The following is a 17,467-nucleotide window of genomic DNA, read 5'->3' on the forward strand; positions in this document are numbered from 1 at the left end:
GTATGTGACAACATCTAACAGCTTTTTACGATAAAGCCACTCAGAAAACCAGGAATAGAAGAAAACTTCAACGTGATGAAAGGCATCTATGAAAAACCCACAACTAGCATCAAACTCAATGGTAAAAGACCAAAAGCTTTCCCCCTAAGATCAAGAATAAGACAAGCATGCCTGCCCTCACCACTGCTATTCAACATTGTACTGAAAGTTCTAGCCAGAGCAATTAGGAAAAAGAGAGAGAGAGAGAGAGAGAGAGAGAAATGGCATCTAAATCAAAAAGGAACAACTAAAGCTATCTCTACTCTCAAATGACACGACCCCGTAGATGGATTATTTCAAAATACACACACACACAAACTACTAGAGCTAATAAATGAATTCAGCAAAGCAAAGTGGCCGAGTAAAAGCTCAACCCACAAAACCAGTTCTCTTTCTATATACCAACAATGAGCAATCCAAAAGGGAATTAAGAAAGCAATACCTTTTCACAACAGTAATCAAAAGAATAAAATACCAAGGAATACATTTAAGGTAGTGAAACACTTGTGCGCTGAAAACTAGAAAACATGGCTGAAAGCAATCAAAGATAACCTAAATAAATGGAAACACATCCTGTGTTTATGAGGTGGAAGACTTAATATTGTCATGATGGTAATACTAACCAACGTGATTCACGGATTCAATGCAGCCCCTACCAAAATCCCAATGAGCTTTCTTTGCAGAAATGGAAACGCCAATCCTCAAGTTCACTGCAAGGGAACCCAAATGCCAAAATCATATTGAAAAAGAACTAAATTGAAAGATTCATAGTTCCTGATTTCAAAACTGACTACAAAGTTACAGAAATCAAGACAATGTGGTAGTGGCATAAGGATAGACACATACACAAATGGAGTCGAATTGGGAGTCCAGACATAAAACAACACATCTAAGGTCTATTAGTTCTCAACGAGGGTATCAAGACCACTCAGTGCGGGGAAGGAACAGACTCTTCAAAAAAAGGTGCTGGGACAAGTGCATGTGCACATGCAGAGAATGAGGTGGGCCCCCTACCTCGTGCCATATACAGAAAGTAACTGAAAATGTTTCATGGACTAAATGTAGAGCTAAAACTATAAAATTCTTAAAAGGAAAGAGAAGGGGTAAATCTTCATGACCTTGGATCTGGCCATGGCTTCTTAGATATAACACCAAAAGCACAAACAACCAAAGAAAAAAATAGATAAATTGGACTTCATCAAATTAGAAACTTTCGTGAATCAAAGGACATTATCAAGAAAGAGAAAAGACAACCTACAGAATGAAACAAAATTTTCAAACCATATATCGGATAAGGGATTTGTATCCAGAATATATAAAGAACTCTAATAACTCAATAATAAAAAGACAAATAACATGATTTTAAAATGGGCAAAAGATATGAACAGACATTCCTCCAAAGAATGTGTGCAAATGTCCAGTAAACAAGAAAAAATGCTAAACATCTTCGGTCATTGGGGAAATGCAAATCAAAACCACAATGAGATACCACTTAACACACAACTAGGATGGCCATAATAGAAATAAAATTAAAAAGAATAAACAAAAGCAAATAACAAGTGTTGGCAAAAAATGTAAAAAAATTGGAACCCTCCCGCGTCACTGGTGGGAAGGTAAAATGGCACAGCCACTGTGGAAAAGAGCGTAGCGATTCCTCAGAAAGTTAAACAGAGTTACCATATGACCAAGCAGTTCTACTCCTAGGCACATATACTCAACAGAACTGAAAACATGTTTATACAAAAACTTGTAATACTTATTTTTAATTTTTTCACGTTTATTTTTGAGAGAGAGAGAGAGAGACAGAGTGTAAGTGTAGGAGAGGCAGAGAGAGAGGGAGACACAGAATCTGAAGCAGGCTCCAGGCTCCGAGCTGTCAGCACAGAGCCCAACGCGGGGCTCGAACTCACAAACAGTGAGATCGTGACCTGAGCCGAAGTCGGGGCTTAGCCAACTGAGCCACCCAGGCACCCTGTGAGTGAATGTTACTTCATGAGAGCCAAGAGGTAGAAAAAAATCCCGATGTCCATCAGTGACAAATGAATAAATGAAAGGTGGTATATCCATATAACCGAATATATATATCCACATAACATGCATAGCAATAAAGGAGCAGTTAAACATGCTATGACATGAATGGACATGAATGTACCTTAAAAACATGCTAAGTGAAAAAGCCAGACCCAAGAGGCTACATATTACGCAATTCCATTTGTATGACATGTCCGAGAGAGACAAATCCCCAGAGACAGAAACTAGACTAGCGATTGCCAGGGGTGAAGGAGAAGGGAACGGGAATGGGTATGGCATTTCTTTGTGAGGTGACGAAAATGTTCTGGAATCAGGTATTGGTGAGGGTTGTGCAATTTTGTGAATATACTAACAATCACTGAATTGTACACTTTATTTTTAATCGAAGAATTGTTGACACACAATGTTACATTAGTTTGAGGTGTAGGACCGTGATTCGACAAGTCTACACGTTACCCTGTGCTCACAGTGTAGTTACCATCTGTCACCATACAACACCATTACAACACCATTGACTATATTCCCTAGGCTGTAGCTTTTATCCTCACGACTTACTCCATAACTGAAAGCCTGGATCTCCCAGTCCCTTTCGCCCATTTTGCCCATCCCCTCACCCTTAAACCACTCACCTTAAAATGATGCATTTTATGACATATGAATTACAGCTCAGAAAAAGAAAAAAAGGGAATGCAGTGAGCCTATAGATAGGAGATTTCTGTACATCCGAGGAGACTTCGGTTTAATAGGTGAAGCAAAGCAGAGGATAACTCTCAGTATGAAGCTTTTCCCCAAGAGAACGCATTTCTGCTGCAGTATTTTCATCCGTTCATTCAACGGATGGTCACTGAGCACATGTTATGTACAAGAATCAGGGAGGTATCTGCTTCCACTTGCCTGTTGTTGCTTGAAGGCGTCAACAAGTAAGTCAATATCGGTAAAGGTGAGAGGAAACTGCAGTCGAGGACCGTTATAGGAGTTTGGGACGTCTACAAATGCGACATAGTCCTGTCTATCCTTGTAGTCCTGGATGGTGCTACCAAAAAGTCGAGCAACTATTTCTGGAAAAGGAAAGACATTACCATACTTAAATTCAATCAATACCTTCTTGAATATCGAGCCTGTGTAAGGCACTGTGCTACATGTTGTGAATACCAAGATATCTCACATATAACCATGAGGAAGGATCTGTTCTCAGATCATTAGGTATATTCACATGAATCACCCTCCTCCCTTCCTGAGTGGATACTGTATCAAAGCAGTGAGTTGATTGGTGGAGAGGAAAAGGAGAAACACAGGGAAAACTGGTCAGTCGAGGTACTCTGATGCTCTGAAACTACCTCTACCTTTTTTGCCCACTCTTACATCTTGGATTTTTACAAATAGGGCTGAAAACATAACAGTGCGTTGTATTTGATTCAAACATCTGTGCTATTCATGATCTACAGAAAATTAAACTGCAATATTCAGTTTTTCCCGTGAAACACTTCAAACTTTACCTGGCTGTAATCGATTTGTTTCTCTCTTCAGATAGAAACAGACTTTTTTGGTGTGATTTTTTTTCTTCTTGTTAACAAAGCAAATAGAGTTAGATGACGAACCACAGGCAGAAATACCCAAAGGGCCTCTCTTTCAGAGACGCCTTTCTACGTTAACAGATTGTCTGCGCTGCCCCTATCAGTAGGGGCTGAGACTCAGAGTCCCTTTCTTGCTAGACTGCCTACGAAATAGCCAGCCCAAGTACAGAAATCTGGCCAATTCAGGTGGAGAAAGATGAAAGGGGATACGGTATAGACGGATTGCAAAAGTGACTCCAACTGTCCATCCCAACTCCTAGACTTGCTCTTTTGCACGTGATTTGCAGTTACTCTCACCAAAGTCTATAAGCCTTGCATGCTTCCATGTTCTCTCTTTTGAACCCATGCGACTACCAAAAAGCCCAAGCTAGTCTAATGAAAGCTCCAAGACTATGGGGAGCAAAACGGAGTCACCCCAGGCAAGGCCATCCCAGATCAGTCATTAGCCAGCTGATCTCCGAATACATGAGTGAATTCTAGCCAAGACCTGAGAAAAACCACCAAATCAAGCCTGCCAAGATCAGGAGAAGCACTCAGATAACCTGTAGATTTGTGGGCAAAAAGAAATGTCTCTTAACCTGCCACCGAGCTATTGTGGTTGTTCAACACACAGTATTATTTCCTTAATAGATAACGGCTATAGAAGATGACGATGTACACTTCAACTCATTAGCATTGAATTGCTACCAAGCCCATCAACCAGAAGTTCTGTGCAAGAAGTTTCTATATTTTTGAATAGAGTGGACATGTTTGGAAGGTGTGACGTTAGCTGATGTAAATAGAATACGTTTTTTTTCCCCCACGATCCATTTATGCTGAGAGATTACAGTTAAGAACTAAAGTTGAAAACATTTTTCTAAAATAAGTCATATTTGGTAACTTAAACATGCTTACTAAGTTATTGTATACTCCAATACTTCTTTGTTGGTGGTTGATGATGTTTTATAAGAAGTTAAGTTTAGGAATAATAATGTCTGTCTTCAGTGTGGCCCAGCTCAGGGTATTTTTCTCATTTGGATTTGATTTGAGATTTGAGAATAAATTATTCCATTTTACGTTTGAAAATTAGAAACGCAGAGGAGCTTGGTAAATTCTATCTCAGATTCCACTCTGCAAGCAGTAAAGCCTAAAAACTCCAGTTAACCGTCTTAACGATCGTACCGCTCCATTCTTAGAGAGAAATCTTCCTAACTCTATACACGGAAATATCGGGCTCCTCTTGGGCAAACAACAACAACAAGGAAAAATAAAAAGAGCCCCACCAGCCTCACTAGATTATCTTATAACTGACTTATTGAGTAAACCCAACTGTGTGAAGTACAAGCATGAAACGATTTTCTTTTCCCAATCACTGCCTTCACCTATGCTCTGTCCACTCCCCCTTTCTCATCAGCTGGCACATCAAGCCAATTGCATCAGTTCCAGTCATTAAAATGCAGTCTTGTTTTTTAGGAACAAAATTAAAATATTGCTTTTCTTCTTTAAAATGCACAAAAAAAGCTTGGTCTGGCCCTTCTTTCCACACATTCGTTGACCTCCAATCCTTACAAGTTCCATTTCCCTATGCCAATTCTTAGAAAAATCTACCCAAAATGAAATATCAGTAAACATCAAATCGTGGCCCTTTTTTTAAAAATCATAATCCTTTTGCTGATTTTTAGCCACATTAAAAAAAATAACATAGATTCTCTTCCTAATATGGTAGCTAAGGAGGATCATAATACGAACACAATCAAAAGCTTCAACAGTTCAAAGGCATGTACTGTGGGCTGTAACTATTATAACTAATAAGAGTAATTTAATGAATGCCAACAATACATGAAGATTTGTGCAACATATAATTTGAATGAATCCTTACCTATTTGATTCACAATTCTGTCAACATGAATCTAAACTAATTAAATATAATGAAATCTTGAATTATAACCAAATGATACCTTTACAAGTTGTTCTAAAGAAAATGCCTCAAAAATACCCCACCACGTATAATCATTTCTTTTTCCCAGTAAAACTCAAAATCTGGACAGGGAAAATTTTAAAGCCCACAATTAAACACACACAGACACACACACACAGACACACACACACACAATTTCTGCCTCTGCCACCCACGTGTCACTTTGAAAACAAGCTCCAAATATGGCTAGGGGGGAAAAAGCACCAATTGAACTGCATTTATAATTATTTCATTCCTCAAATATGAATCCTGATTAAGAGCAGTGACTACTGGATAGAAAGATGCAAAAATAATGTTACTTGTGACCAGTGTGATTAAATATCCATACTCACGAAAGTCAATTGAGAAACTCCCAGAACTGACAGGATCGATACTACAGAGGTTTAAGCCCAGTGGTTTGAACCACAGCTTTACCACTGCTGAGACGCATAACCTCGGGAGGTTACTTCCTAAGCCTCAACATTCCCATCTGACAAAAGGGAACGACAACACTAGCAGTCTCGGTGGTTTGTCATGCAGACTAAATGAAATATTTAAAGCGCATAAAAGACATGGCACACGGCAAACATTTAACAAATGCCAGCAATAATAATTTCATAAACGTTGTTATTCGATAGGAGCACAGTACAAACAGGTATGAATCAAAGGCTTGTTAAAGACTACCAAGAACCACCGGGGAGACAGAATGGGGAAAATAACCTATTGACCATAACAACAAAAAGTATAAAATAGCTGGGTATGATAGGACGTTTTGGCCGAGCGGGGAAGCAGAAAGAATAGTCAAAACAACACTTGCGCACACTTCATCACACTCCCCACTTCCATCAAGCTCTAGTTTAAACCTACTGTTACGTACAGCGGCTGCCGCTCTCTACCTGTGCGGTGGACGTGTGAAGTCTCCCCATCAAGTCCTAGGAACTGGTTTGAGCAACTAAGTAGTAGGACGCAGGAATGAATTGCTTCCAGGTCACCTCCCACCCGCGGAACACCCAGAATGTCTCGGCTAACCCTGTGCCTCAGAGTTCAAACCATTATTCCGGAAATGTGAAGTGATCTTCTGGTCCCTAAATATACCCCACTTAGGGTCACAGCCCTTCTGCCAAACAGGCCTTGGGGGACGTTGTGTGGAGCCATCCCACCAAAGATGGGCCATCAGAAAGCAAGCTACAGTAATGCACAGCACGGTGACCCTAGTCAACAATCCTCTTTTGGGTGCTTGAAAGTTGCTAAGAGTACATTTTTAAAGTTCTTGCCATACACAAAAGAATTGTAACTGTGAGATGAGGGGAGTGTTAACTAACCTTATTGTGGTAATCATTTCATAATATATACATATGTGAAATCACCGCATTGTATACCTTAAATTTATACATTGTTATGTGCCAATTATATTTCAATAAAGCTGGAACATTTTTTAAAGGAAATCAACCTACAGAACTAATCTGTACATCAATTTTTCTGTTATGTCAATAATCAGATCAGTAAGATTCAAGGACTCTATAATAGAGAGATGTATAAGAGAAACGACAGCCTAGAAATATGCCCTATTACACATTTTTTAATGAATACATGATGAAGGAGGTACTATAAACCACGGTGAAAAGGTACATTACCAGAAATATTGTGGGAAAAATTGGTTAACTGCTTGGACATTGTCTTTTTAGCTGTGTTTTTAAATTGTTTTCAACCACTAGGCATCCAAATTTCCTTTTTTAGTTTAATATAAAAAATCCAAAATGTATGAAGTGTTAAAATTTTTAAAAGCCAAACCATAAAAAAATCTAGAAATACAGGCATAGCGATCCACATTTTAAATATTTCAAGGCCCTCTAAGTTTAAAAGTAGGGATGCACAAAGAAAAAGATATTTAGACTTGAAAGGTATTTTAAATAATTAATGGGTAAAAATTTCCTAAACCTGATGGAAAATACCAACCTAGATATCACAGAAGCTCGGCAAACCCCACACAGCGAAAATATAAATGAACGCTCATCAAGACACATTATACTTAAAGCCCTATTCTCCAATGTAACTTAGGTTAGTCTGTTTCTTCACCACCTCCATGAGGTGATTTTGTTACTCGTTTGTAATACGGTGAAATTCATTTGTCACTGTGTGTGTTCTATTTTGGTGCGTTCAAAGGAATGTTACTCCTCCCTCAGTCCTCTACCCAACTCTCCCATTCTTTTTCCCCTATTCCCACCCATCCACTCATCCCCTGTAGGTAAACAATGTCATTAGTTTCTGATTCATCCTATAGGTTTCTCCTGTATTTATTTTTGCACAAACACACACACACACACACACACACACACACACACACACATTGATATCAGGCGAAGACTTCTCAAATACGATGCAGAGAGCACTAACCATAAGGAGGAAAAAAAATTGTACTACATTAAAATCAAGAATGTCTGTTATCATCGAAAGACAGCATTTAAAGATTGGGGAGACAAAAGGCAAAGACTAGGAGAAGATATTTGCAATATGTTTCTCTAACAAAGGTTCATATTCTCGTATTTAGAATCCTTGGATACTCTTCAAAACTGGTAAGAAAAAAAGTGGCTAACCCAATAGAAAGATGGAAGGAGACCTGAACAGGCACTTCACCAAGCAGGATGTTCCTATGGCCAATAAATACACAAAAAGGCACACAATTTCGACGCTCACCAAGGAAACACAAAGCAGAAATGTGATACTACTACATACCTGGCAGAATGGCCAAAATGAAAAGGACAGACAACTCCAAGTGTTGAAGAGAACGGAGAGCAACTGGAACTCTCATCCACTGGTGGCAATATAACTTGGTACAATAATTTTATAAGACGGTTTGTCAGTATCTATTAAAGCTGGACATACGCATGCCCTGTAACCCAAAACTTCCATTCCTGGGTGGCAGTCCATCTTTATCCTGGCCCCCAGTGCATCACCCCTCTTTGTGTGTGCATCCCTTTACTGTAGAATGCCACCGCTTCCCCTGGCAAGAGCCGAAGCTCTCCTAACCCTGTGAATCTGTGGCTGCCCTTGTGACCTGCTGTGACCGATAGAATATGGCAGAACTGATTGTGTGTGAGTTCCAAAGAACAGGCCTTAAAGGCGTCGTAGCCTCTGCCTTTGTCCTCTTGGGATCCAGCTACTGGGTAAAGAATTCCGGGATATCCCACTAGACAGAAAGAATTGAGGTACCTAAGTTCAGAGCCAACACCAAAGTCCCGGCCATGCGAGTAAGCCCACCTAGACCTCCCTACACAGCCCAGCTAGGCTGAGTGAGGCTGAGTGACACCACATGGAACAAAGACATGCCATCCCCACTGAGCCCTGTTCAACTGCGTGATCCATAGAATCACAAGGAGTTAAATGGTTGCTGTTTTTAAGCCACTAAATTTCGGGGTGCTTTGTTATGCAGCAATAGACAACTGAAAATGAGTATACAGCAAGAGAAATGGTCTGTATGTTCACCAAAAAGGACATGCACAAGAATGTGCATAGCAGTACCATTTAAATTACCCAAACTGCAAGCAACCCAAATGTCCATAAACAACGGAACGGATCAGTGTTGGCATATTCATAAAATGAAGTATTATTCAGCAATGAGAATGACCAAATTGCAACAGCGTGGATGACACTCGCAAATACAATGGTGAGTAAAAGACAGACTCAACACTGTATGCTTCCATTTATGGAGTGAAGTTCAAAACCAGCCAAACCAATCTAGGATATAGAAGACAGGAAAGTCATGAAGGAGGAATTGGGAAGTGACTGGACAGGAGAGAGGCTTCTGTGGCTCTGAAAATGTTTTCTTTCTTCTGGGCGCAGGTTACAAGGGCCTGTTTACTTTGAAAAAATGTACTGAGCCATATACTTGTGATTTGGGTACTTATTTTAACATAGGTTAGACTTCAAGAAAAGTCTACATCAGAAGATTAAAACACTGTCCCCTTCTTTGATAAAAATTTTTAAATATTTTTGAATCACCTGCAGATTTTTTTTTTTACATGCAGATTTTTTAAAAATACAGAGCCTGAGTAAATATCTCCGGGCTGGAACCCAGCCATCTGTGTCTGTGAATCTCGATAAGTGATTCCAGTACACAGACCAGATCCAAAGAGCAGGTCATTAGCAAAAAGAGTGCTGTTTCATTTCACCATCATTATATTGCCTCTCAGAAATATTTTGCCAAAGAACATGAAGCACAAACAACTGTCTCCAAGTTGCAATTATCTGAAAGAAAGAAAATGGCAAAATACCCACTTCCGCCCACTCCCCACTCCTCAGGTTTGGCTATTCTACCATTTAGAAAGCTCCTACGGATCATTAAAGGCTTTAATTAGTTTCATACATATGCGCTCAGCTCAAGGCATGCCATTAAAACACTATTCTTCTGCCGCTTTGAAGGGTGCTCGCTAGATGATTTAAAAGAAGCTCTTAGATGACATATACTTTTAATTAGAACCAAAAAATGACCCAAATTAAAGAAAAGTGAGTCTGTGAGTCTAGCATCTACCTTGAAGAGAACAACAGGCATCTTGATTTGCAGAACAAATGCATGCCCCGGGAATAACCATCATTTTGAAACCATTTTGAACCCATTCTACATTGTCTGTCCCTGAAATGATTTCCTTAGTCATTTCAGAAGGACTAAATAAATGATAAAGAGACAGAGAGACAGACAGCTGGCTGTGCGGCAAAACAGACAACCGTGTTCAAGCCACCATTTCCCCCCAGATTCATTTCACGAGATCCTCAAGAGTGTGTGATCTCTCGGCACAAAAGTTTTTGTGGATAAAAAATAAGATCCTCTTTACTAAGCTACTTTCTGTATATCAAGAGATTGTGGTTCAGAGAAGGTGTTCAGCAAATTAACATTGAGTGAAATCGAATTCAGCTTTTTCAAAGTGAAAAAAAGTAAGTGACCAATTTAGTCAAGTCAACAACAATCAGCGAAAAAAGCCACTTGACCTGATTTCACCAGTTGTTGGGGGGGGGGGGGGGGTCGCAAAGGTAAGACAGGTGAGCATCGTTTTAATTTCTTAGCGTTCTCCCATCTTCGGAGTTTACATCCCTTGAAGAGGGCAATTCAATATGTAATGACTGCTTTTCAAAAGACTAAACATTGTACTTACCTGGATCTTTCTCATGTATATGTGCGTAGTTTTCCAACATGAAGGAAAAGAAGTTGGATAGCTGGACAAAATAAAAATACGTTAGTCAATTGATGACCCCCAAACAGCTACTGTGGCAAATGCTGTCGGTGTTCCAAGCAAGTGCTCTTCACTCTTCTGGAACAGTCGTCTCCCAGCTGCCTTAGGTGCTAACAGGTCCCACCTCCACCTGCCTCCCACCTCCCTCCTGGCCCTTCGCTGGTGAGCCGCACCTCCCCCAGAGACACACAGCATATCACAGATCCCCCCTCCTTTTTATTGTTAAAAATGTACTTTTTTTCTGCTAATAAGCATTATCCCTGGATTTATACATCACTTTTGCAAGCTTGAAAAAGGCCTTCCTCACCCATCTATATTTTCTTCTAGAACTCTCACAGGTTTGTTCTTGGGAAATGTCTCCATTTTTTAACTCCTTAAAGTATTTTTTCCTTCATAAAGTGACAACTTTACTATTGGGGCACGTACCCAAGAACGGAATAAGGCCATTTTTCATTAGTTGACTAGACATCTGGCAGCCCTCTTCAAAATGTGGACTTCAGAACTGAAAAACACCATCTTCCTCCCAAATCACACCCTCTCCGAACGGCTAGTTCCAAGGCAGTGTCACTACATCCTCCGTTACAGTTTTCGCCAAGGTTCCTCAGCTTAAAATGGATCCCAACTTTCTTTGTTTTTTCAATTATGAGGGGTAAAGAGAGGCACTTTGCCAAAAGAAGAGACGAGCTTGCAAAACAGACCTGCAATTGGCCTTGTTCGTCGGCGTATTCGATGGACTGGAAGATGGTGAGGGCATAGCGCTGTCTGGCCTTCAGTCGAGTGCTGTAGCCCCGGTACCAGTTCTGGATGACCAATGCAGCTTTGAGCACTGCAGCGCCACAGGATACGAAAATTAGAGAAAACCAGTTACCATGCAGCTGTGGGATTGGGGAAGTAGGTATTCCGGAAAAAAAACGAAAAAACAAAAAAAAACCCAGTCTGCCTGGATTTCCAGGTTCTAAGAACATAACAACTACAGTGAAATTGACCTTTAGATTTTTGTAAAATGTCCTCAAGTCTCAAATACTCAGAGAACACTGATGGCCTAGCCACTGTCAGTAGAGTTTGGGCGGCAAGAAGGCATGAATCTGAATCCCGGCTCTGCTAATTACTGCCTGTGTGACTTTGAGAAGTCACTAAAACTCTCAAAGCCTCCGTTTCCTCATCTGTAAAATGGGGAAAATAAGAGCACCTACCTCCGGCACTACTTAGGCATATGAAGTCTACGTGTGCCCTATGAAGTAGCAATTCCATTCTTCACCACGTACCCCCAAGCAATCCTCACACGGCCCAAGAGGGAGACATACGGGGCGGCGGTGTTTCTTTGTTTGTGACACTAGGGAGTTTGCCACCAATGCAGCCTGGCTGTCCACCGCGAGGAAGGAGAATGTGTAACTCCGGTAGGTGCACACCATGGGCCATCAGGCCACAGCTCGAAGCAATGCATTAAGTAAACCCACAGCAACGTGGCTGGGTCTTAAAAACACAGCGCTTCAGTTAGAACGGTTGTTGACAAGTTAAAGACAATGAAATATAATCCATCACTTTACATAAATTTAAAATACGTATACACAAACCCAAAATATACATGTCCTAAGAATATATACGAAGGAAAAGACATTAAACAAGTAGAGCGGGTATTTACGGGGAAGGGGGGGGGTGAATGGGTATGGGGTACACGGATAAAAAGGAGCAAGCAAATTAATTAAGATAAGAAAGGGTCTTGCACAGACCAGGGATGGCAAAGTACAATGAACTGAAAAGTACAATTCGCTCCAGCCTCCGTACCTGAGATTCAATTGATAAGAGATGGATAAATGAACACACCTCCCTCCTTCCCAGAGTTACAATAAGGATGAAAGGAGATCCTACAGGTGAAGAGTTTAGCCCTACGCCTGGTTAATAAATGGCTAAACAAACGGCTACTGCAGGGATAAGCATGGTCTTGTTTGTGGGTTATTCAGGCACACTGACTCCGTTCTGGGGCTCTGAGCCTTGGAACCGTCCTGTAGCTTCATAGCTTTGAAGAAGGCAATCAGGTGAGAGATAATGAGATTTAAAATATAGTCTCTTATGCCTTCCTCAAATTTTAGAGTGAAGAGCAATCAACACCAGCTGGCTTCTTTTATTCATGTTATAATTTTTCCCAGTTAGCACATAAAAATTAAGAGTTGACTATAACAAGAACAATTTGAATTCTAAAAGCAGGATTCTAGCCTCCCATCCCAGGATCCCTGGCTCAATACTGCTGTGGTATTACTAGTCATCTGAGCGTATTTATTTATGAGTTTCTCCAAGGCTCTCCGGTTCCAGAGACACTCATTTCATTATTCAGCTTCCAGAAGACCCCAGGAAGTAGACATGAGGTCAAGTATCATGATCTTTACAGGGAAAAACCACAGGGAGAAGAAACAGAGTGACTTGTTCAATACGATAAAGCAAACGATTGGGAGGTTGAAAATCTCGAGTGTTCTCACCATATGGAGAGCCCAGGCTCACCTGAAAGGTCTGTTCTACGGGACAGTCACTGTCATGACCAACCAACCCTGACCTCAGGGGCTCTCTCTGTTCATCAAGCCCAGTGGAACTGTCCGGGGCTATTTACTGAGCACTTACTGAGGGTCGGGCAACGGACTCTTTTCCGTGATCCTCACCGCACTGTGAAGCTGAGAGAGACTAGCCAGTAAGTGGAAATGAACAGCAAGGGCTTGAACCCAGGTCTCACTGATCTGTAGCCCATGCTCTTAACCTCCATAGAGCTACTGACCTTTTTCTGTGCCTCAGTTTCTTCATCTGCACAGTGCTGTAGTAGAATAAATGATCACTAAAGTCTCCTCTACTTAGGATTAGCACCACCAATAATAAATAACCATGCTTATCATTTCTATACTTAATAATGGAACAAAGCAGGGACCACATGTTAAGGGTCGACTGTAAGACACTCGGTCCCCACAAGTATCGTCTCTACATTACACGTAAGGAAACTTCGCGTTCGGAGAGGCAAGTATCTTGTTTCAAGTCACTTATCTAGTACAGACTCAGCTCTTCTGAGTCCAAACTCTGGGCTCTCTCCACTATCGCCAGTTACTTCATTCCCTAAACTATTTGCACCTTTCCTTCGTTTGAGTAAGAACTGCCACCATTCCTTGAATGCCTACTATGTGCCTGCCACTAAGCTAGACGTACGTTAACTACCACCTCTACTCCTCCTCCACGAGGGGAAATAGGTGATCCGAGCCCCCTGCCCTATCTCTGCCTTGCTTCTGCCCCATCCATTGCTGGGATCGCACCCCACCCCCCAAGGCGGGAGCTGACATTTTATTTGATAAGGCACACAGTACTTTCACGGGCTATATTTTACTAGTAGGAGTGGAAGGGAGACAACAATGCTCAGTTCCCCGGCTCCTGCATTTCTTCTTCTGCTCCAAAGGCATTCCCCACCCCCTTCCCGGCTGGAAAATGCACCATCCGGTACCTGAGCCCCTACACCCGGGCATGAATGCCACTTACGAAGCTATCACGTGTCAGCTGTCACCCCACACTCCTCTAGTCCGCTCCCTGATGCTCTGCCAACAGGGGCAGTGGGGGGCGACAGTGAGGCTGGAGGAGGGAACCAGGGACACACTCCTTCCCGTCTGCTTCCCTTTCCTGTTAGTGGAACCTAGCAACGGCTCTCCACCCTGCACCCCCATTCTGCAACCCCCACCCCCAGCAGCTTCTCCTGGTAGCTGCGCTGGATCCAGTCTGCAGTTAGCCAGCACTTGCAAAACCAGCCTCCCAGCAGCCCCTCAGACACACCAGCGCCAGCCGGGCAGCCCCCATTCTCCAAGGTCTGAGTTCCAATGCTGCGGGAACCCTCCTCCAAGCTTCTACATTTTAAGAATTCCAACCTTTCCCTTTCTCTCTCAGCCCTAGAGATGGTAACTTTCCCGTAATTGCTACCTCTGTATACCTTAGGGTTCCTCCAGGAACCTTTCGGTGACCTAGGAACAACTCGACGCCCGATTGACAGTTCTTTAAATTCACCTCTGTCGTCAGATCACTCTATGGTTTCTGCCTCCCGACTAGGCCCGGCCCGATGAGCCGGTGTCACCGGGTGGGAAAAGCAGGCTCAGGTTAGGCCTCAAGCGTCCAACTTCCCGGACGCTCCAGCTCAGGCCCTTCCCAGAATCCCACATCGGGGTTTGAGTACCTCAGCAGCGGCTGATAAAAGGGGCTCTGATTCACATCCCGCTACTGCTCCTTTGGCTTACAGCCCCCCCACCCCCACCCCCAGGGCCCTCTCTGGCGCAGGGAAGGAGACGGGCAGGGCAGGGTTGAATGGACCAACATCCGACCTCGAAAACCTCACCTGATTCCTAAGAACCCACCCGCTCGCGGCACGGCCGCTCTAGCCAGCTGAGGACGCTCTCCTGGAGCAGGAACCCCCAAAACGGCAAAGGTTAGAGCCCAGATACGAGAGACCCTACCCGAGGGGTTGCCGGCTCCGTACCTCCCCCAACCCTGCGTGCAGAGTTGAAGACCTGTGTCATCCAGTCCTGAACCTGCTGGACAGCCTAGGTCCCCTTCTGGTCCTGCTGCTTCATCATGTGACTGGTGACAGGGCTTGTCTTCCCCGTCACATTAATTCCATGCAGAAAAAAAAACCCAGAGTTAAAGCTATTGCCATATGTGTCCCAAGGGCCTCCTATTTTCGTTTCTAGAAGGAAGCAACAGTATGGGTTTAACAAGTTACCTGGCCAATTTTCTGTCTCCAGCACAGGTGGATTCTCTATTACCAAGCCAGGGTGTTTTGGGTTTGGTTTTCCCGTGGCTTCTTTCCTATAGTGGCCATCATTATCATGGGAGTTTGCGGGAAATTAAATATCCACGTAGGTCAATGAATAAGACAAAAATTCAGAGCATTGGTTTTGTGCCAGACACTGTGCTTGGTGCTTTATGCAGATCATTTCATTTCATTTGATTTAATCCTCCCACCAATCCTACGAAGTGACATTATCCTCATTTTACAGATAAGGAAACTGAGGCTCAGGAATAACTTGTTTGGGGTCACATCACTTGTCTTTGGGAGAACACAGAGTCAAATCCGGATCTCTGTTATTCCAGAAACTGGGCTTTTAACCATAATGTCGTACAACCCAGGGTGGCACTTGGAATCAGCCATAAAAAAAATGAGACAGTATCTCCTCCCTCCCATACCTTCCCTACCTCACGTTCTCTATGCTCTTCACCTGCTCTATTGTTCTCCGTTCCACGTTTTACCATCTGGCATTCTATATGCTTGTATGGTTATGTGTTTATTGTCTATCTTCCCCTATTAGCTAAGCTACACGAGAATAGGGACTTCATTTTGTTCACTGCTATAACCCCAGCACCTGGGGTAAGGCCTGGCAACGGATATGCGTTGAACAAATGAATGAATACCTTCTAGAGCTCTTAGAACAATAATCTATTAGTAATGTATAATAATGTACTAGTAACGTGTTGCTATAGGTATTAGTAATATACCAATTAATTGAGTGACTAATATAAAACGCTTAGCATATTGCCTGGCACATAGGAAGCACTCAATAAATAGCAGATGCTTTTTTTTTTTTAAAGTAAGGTGGGAGGGGCGCCTGGGTGGCTCAGTCGGTTAAGTGTCCGACTTAAGCTCAGGTCATGATGTCGCTGTTTGTGAGTTCGCCCCCCACGTCGGGCTCTGTGCTGACGCTCAAAGCCTGGAACCCACCCTCTCTCTCTCTGCCCCTGCCCTGCTCATGCTTGCTCTCTCTCTCAAAATAAACATTAAAAAAATTTTTTTAAAGTAAGGTGGGAATAACACAATAATCGTCTCTCTCCAGTCTAACAACTTCTAGTGCCCCCCCCCAATTTCCTAATGATACATAAATTCATTAAAAATTTCACAAACTACTGTGGACAAACAGGCTACCATCCCAGAACCCAAGAGTCAGGAGCAAGAAGAACTGTGCCAACCAGGATCCATAGGGCTCACTCCTTTAGAGAGCACAGTCGTGGCTCAAAGACCGCCTTCTCAGTGAGGCCTTTCCTGACCACTGTTTTCAAAATGGCACCCCGCTGCCCATTGCCCATCTCATTCCTTATTTTCTCACCCTGGCACTTATCACTACCTGCTATAGCACATATGTTACTCATTTGTTAATTGTCTCTCTCCTTCCACTAGAATGTAATCTCCATACGGGCTGGGATGTTAGTCCGCTGGGGTAGCGGCTACATCCCCTGACTCTGGAACAGCCCCTGGAACATGGTAGATGCTCAGTATATACATGCTGAATGGATGAAATTACTCTTCAGTTAAGACTTTCTGTCTTGTGTTTCTCTTCGTGCTGACTGGTAGAGTCTTATCTTTGGTTTGTTTTTCAAATGAGAGTTTATTTGACAGACAGTTCTTTAAACCGGAACCTTACATTCAGGACAATAAGGCATTTAAAGACTCTCTGCTTTTGGAAGTCTGCTGACAGAGGCCTCCTGAGGAGGCCCCAGGATGAGCAAATATTTAATGTAACTTTAAGGGGCCTGACATCCAGTCAGGAAGAAAGAGAGGCGCAAGTGTGATAGAAGTCATTAAAATGAATTCAAATGAACTGGAAAGAGAACGAAGCAACTAGTAGCAAAAGGCTTTAAACAAGGGGGAAACCATCTCT

At 42.4% G+C, this 17,467-nt stretch overlaps 1 protein-coding gene across 1 annotated transcript in view; it reads right to left on the bottom strand.

Moving 5' to 3' along the window:
• Positions 1 to 17,467, bottom strand: part of PPEF1 (protein phosphatase with EF-hand domain 1) — a 107,943-nt gene that overhangs the window by 60,003 nt on the left and 30,473 nt on the right. The window contains exons 4-6 of the mRNA XM_019431696.2: positions 11,504 to 11,631; positions 10,728 to 10,788; positions 2,965 to 3,128 (exon numbers count right to left, since the gene is read on the bottom strand). Coding sequence (XP_019287241.2) covers positions 2,965 to 3,128; positions 10,728 to 10,788; positions 11,504 to 11,631 — 353 coding nt within the window. The remainder of the gene's footprint in view (positions 1 to 2,964; positions 3,129 to 10,727; positions 10,789 to 11,503; positions 11,632 to 17,467) is intronic.

Source organism: Panthera pardus, unplaced genomic scaffold, assembly GCF_024362965.1.
Source record: "Panthera pardus isolate Hobbes unplaced genomic scaffold, ASM2436296v1 HiC_scaffold_27, whole genome shotgun sequence".
Lineage (NCBI taxonomy): Eukaryota > Metazoa > Chordata > Mammalia > Carnivora > Felidae > Panthera > Panthera pardus.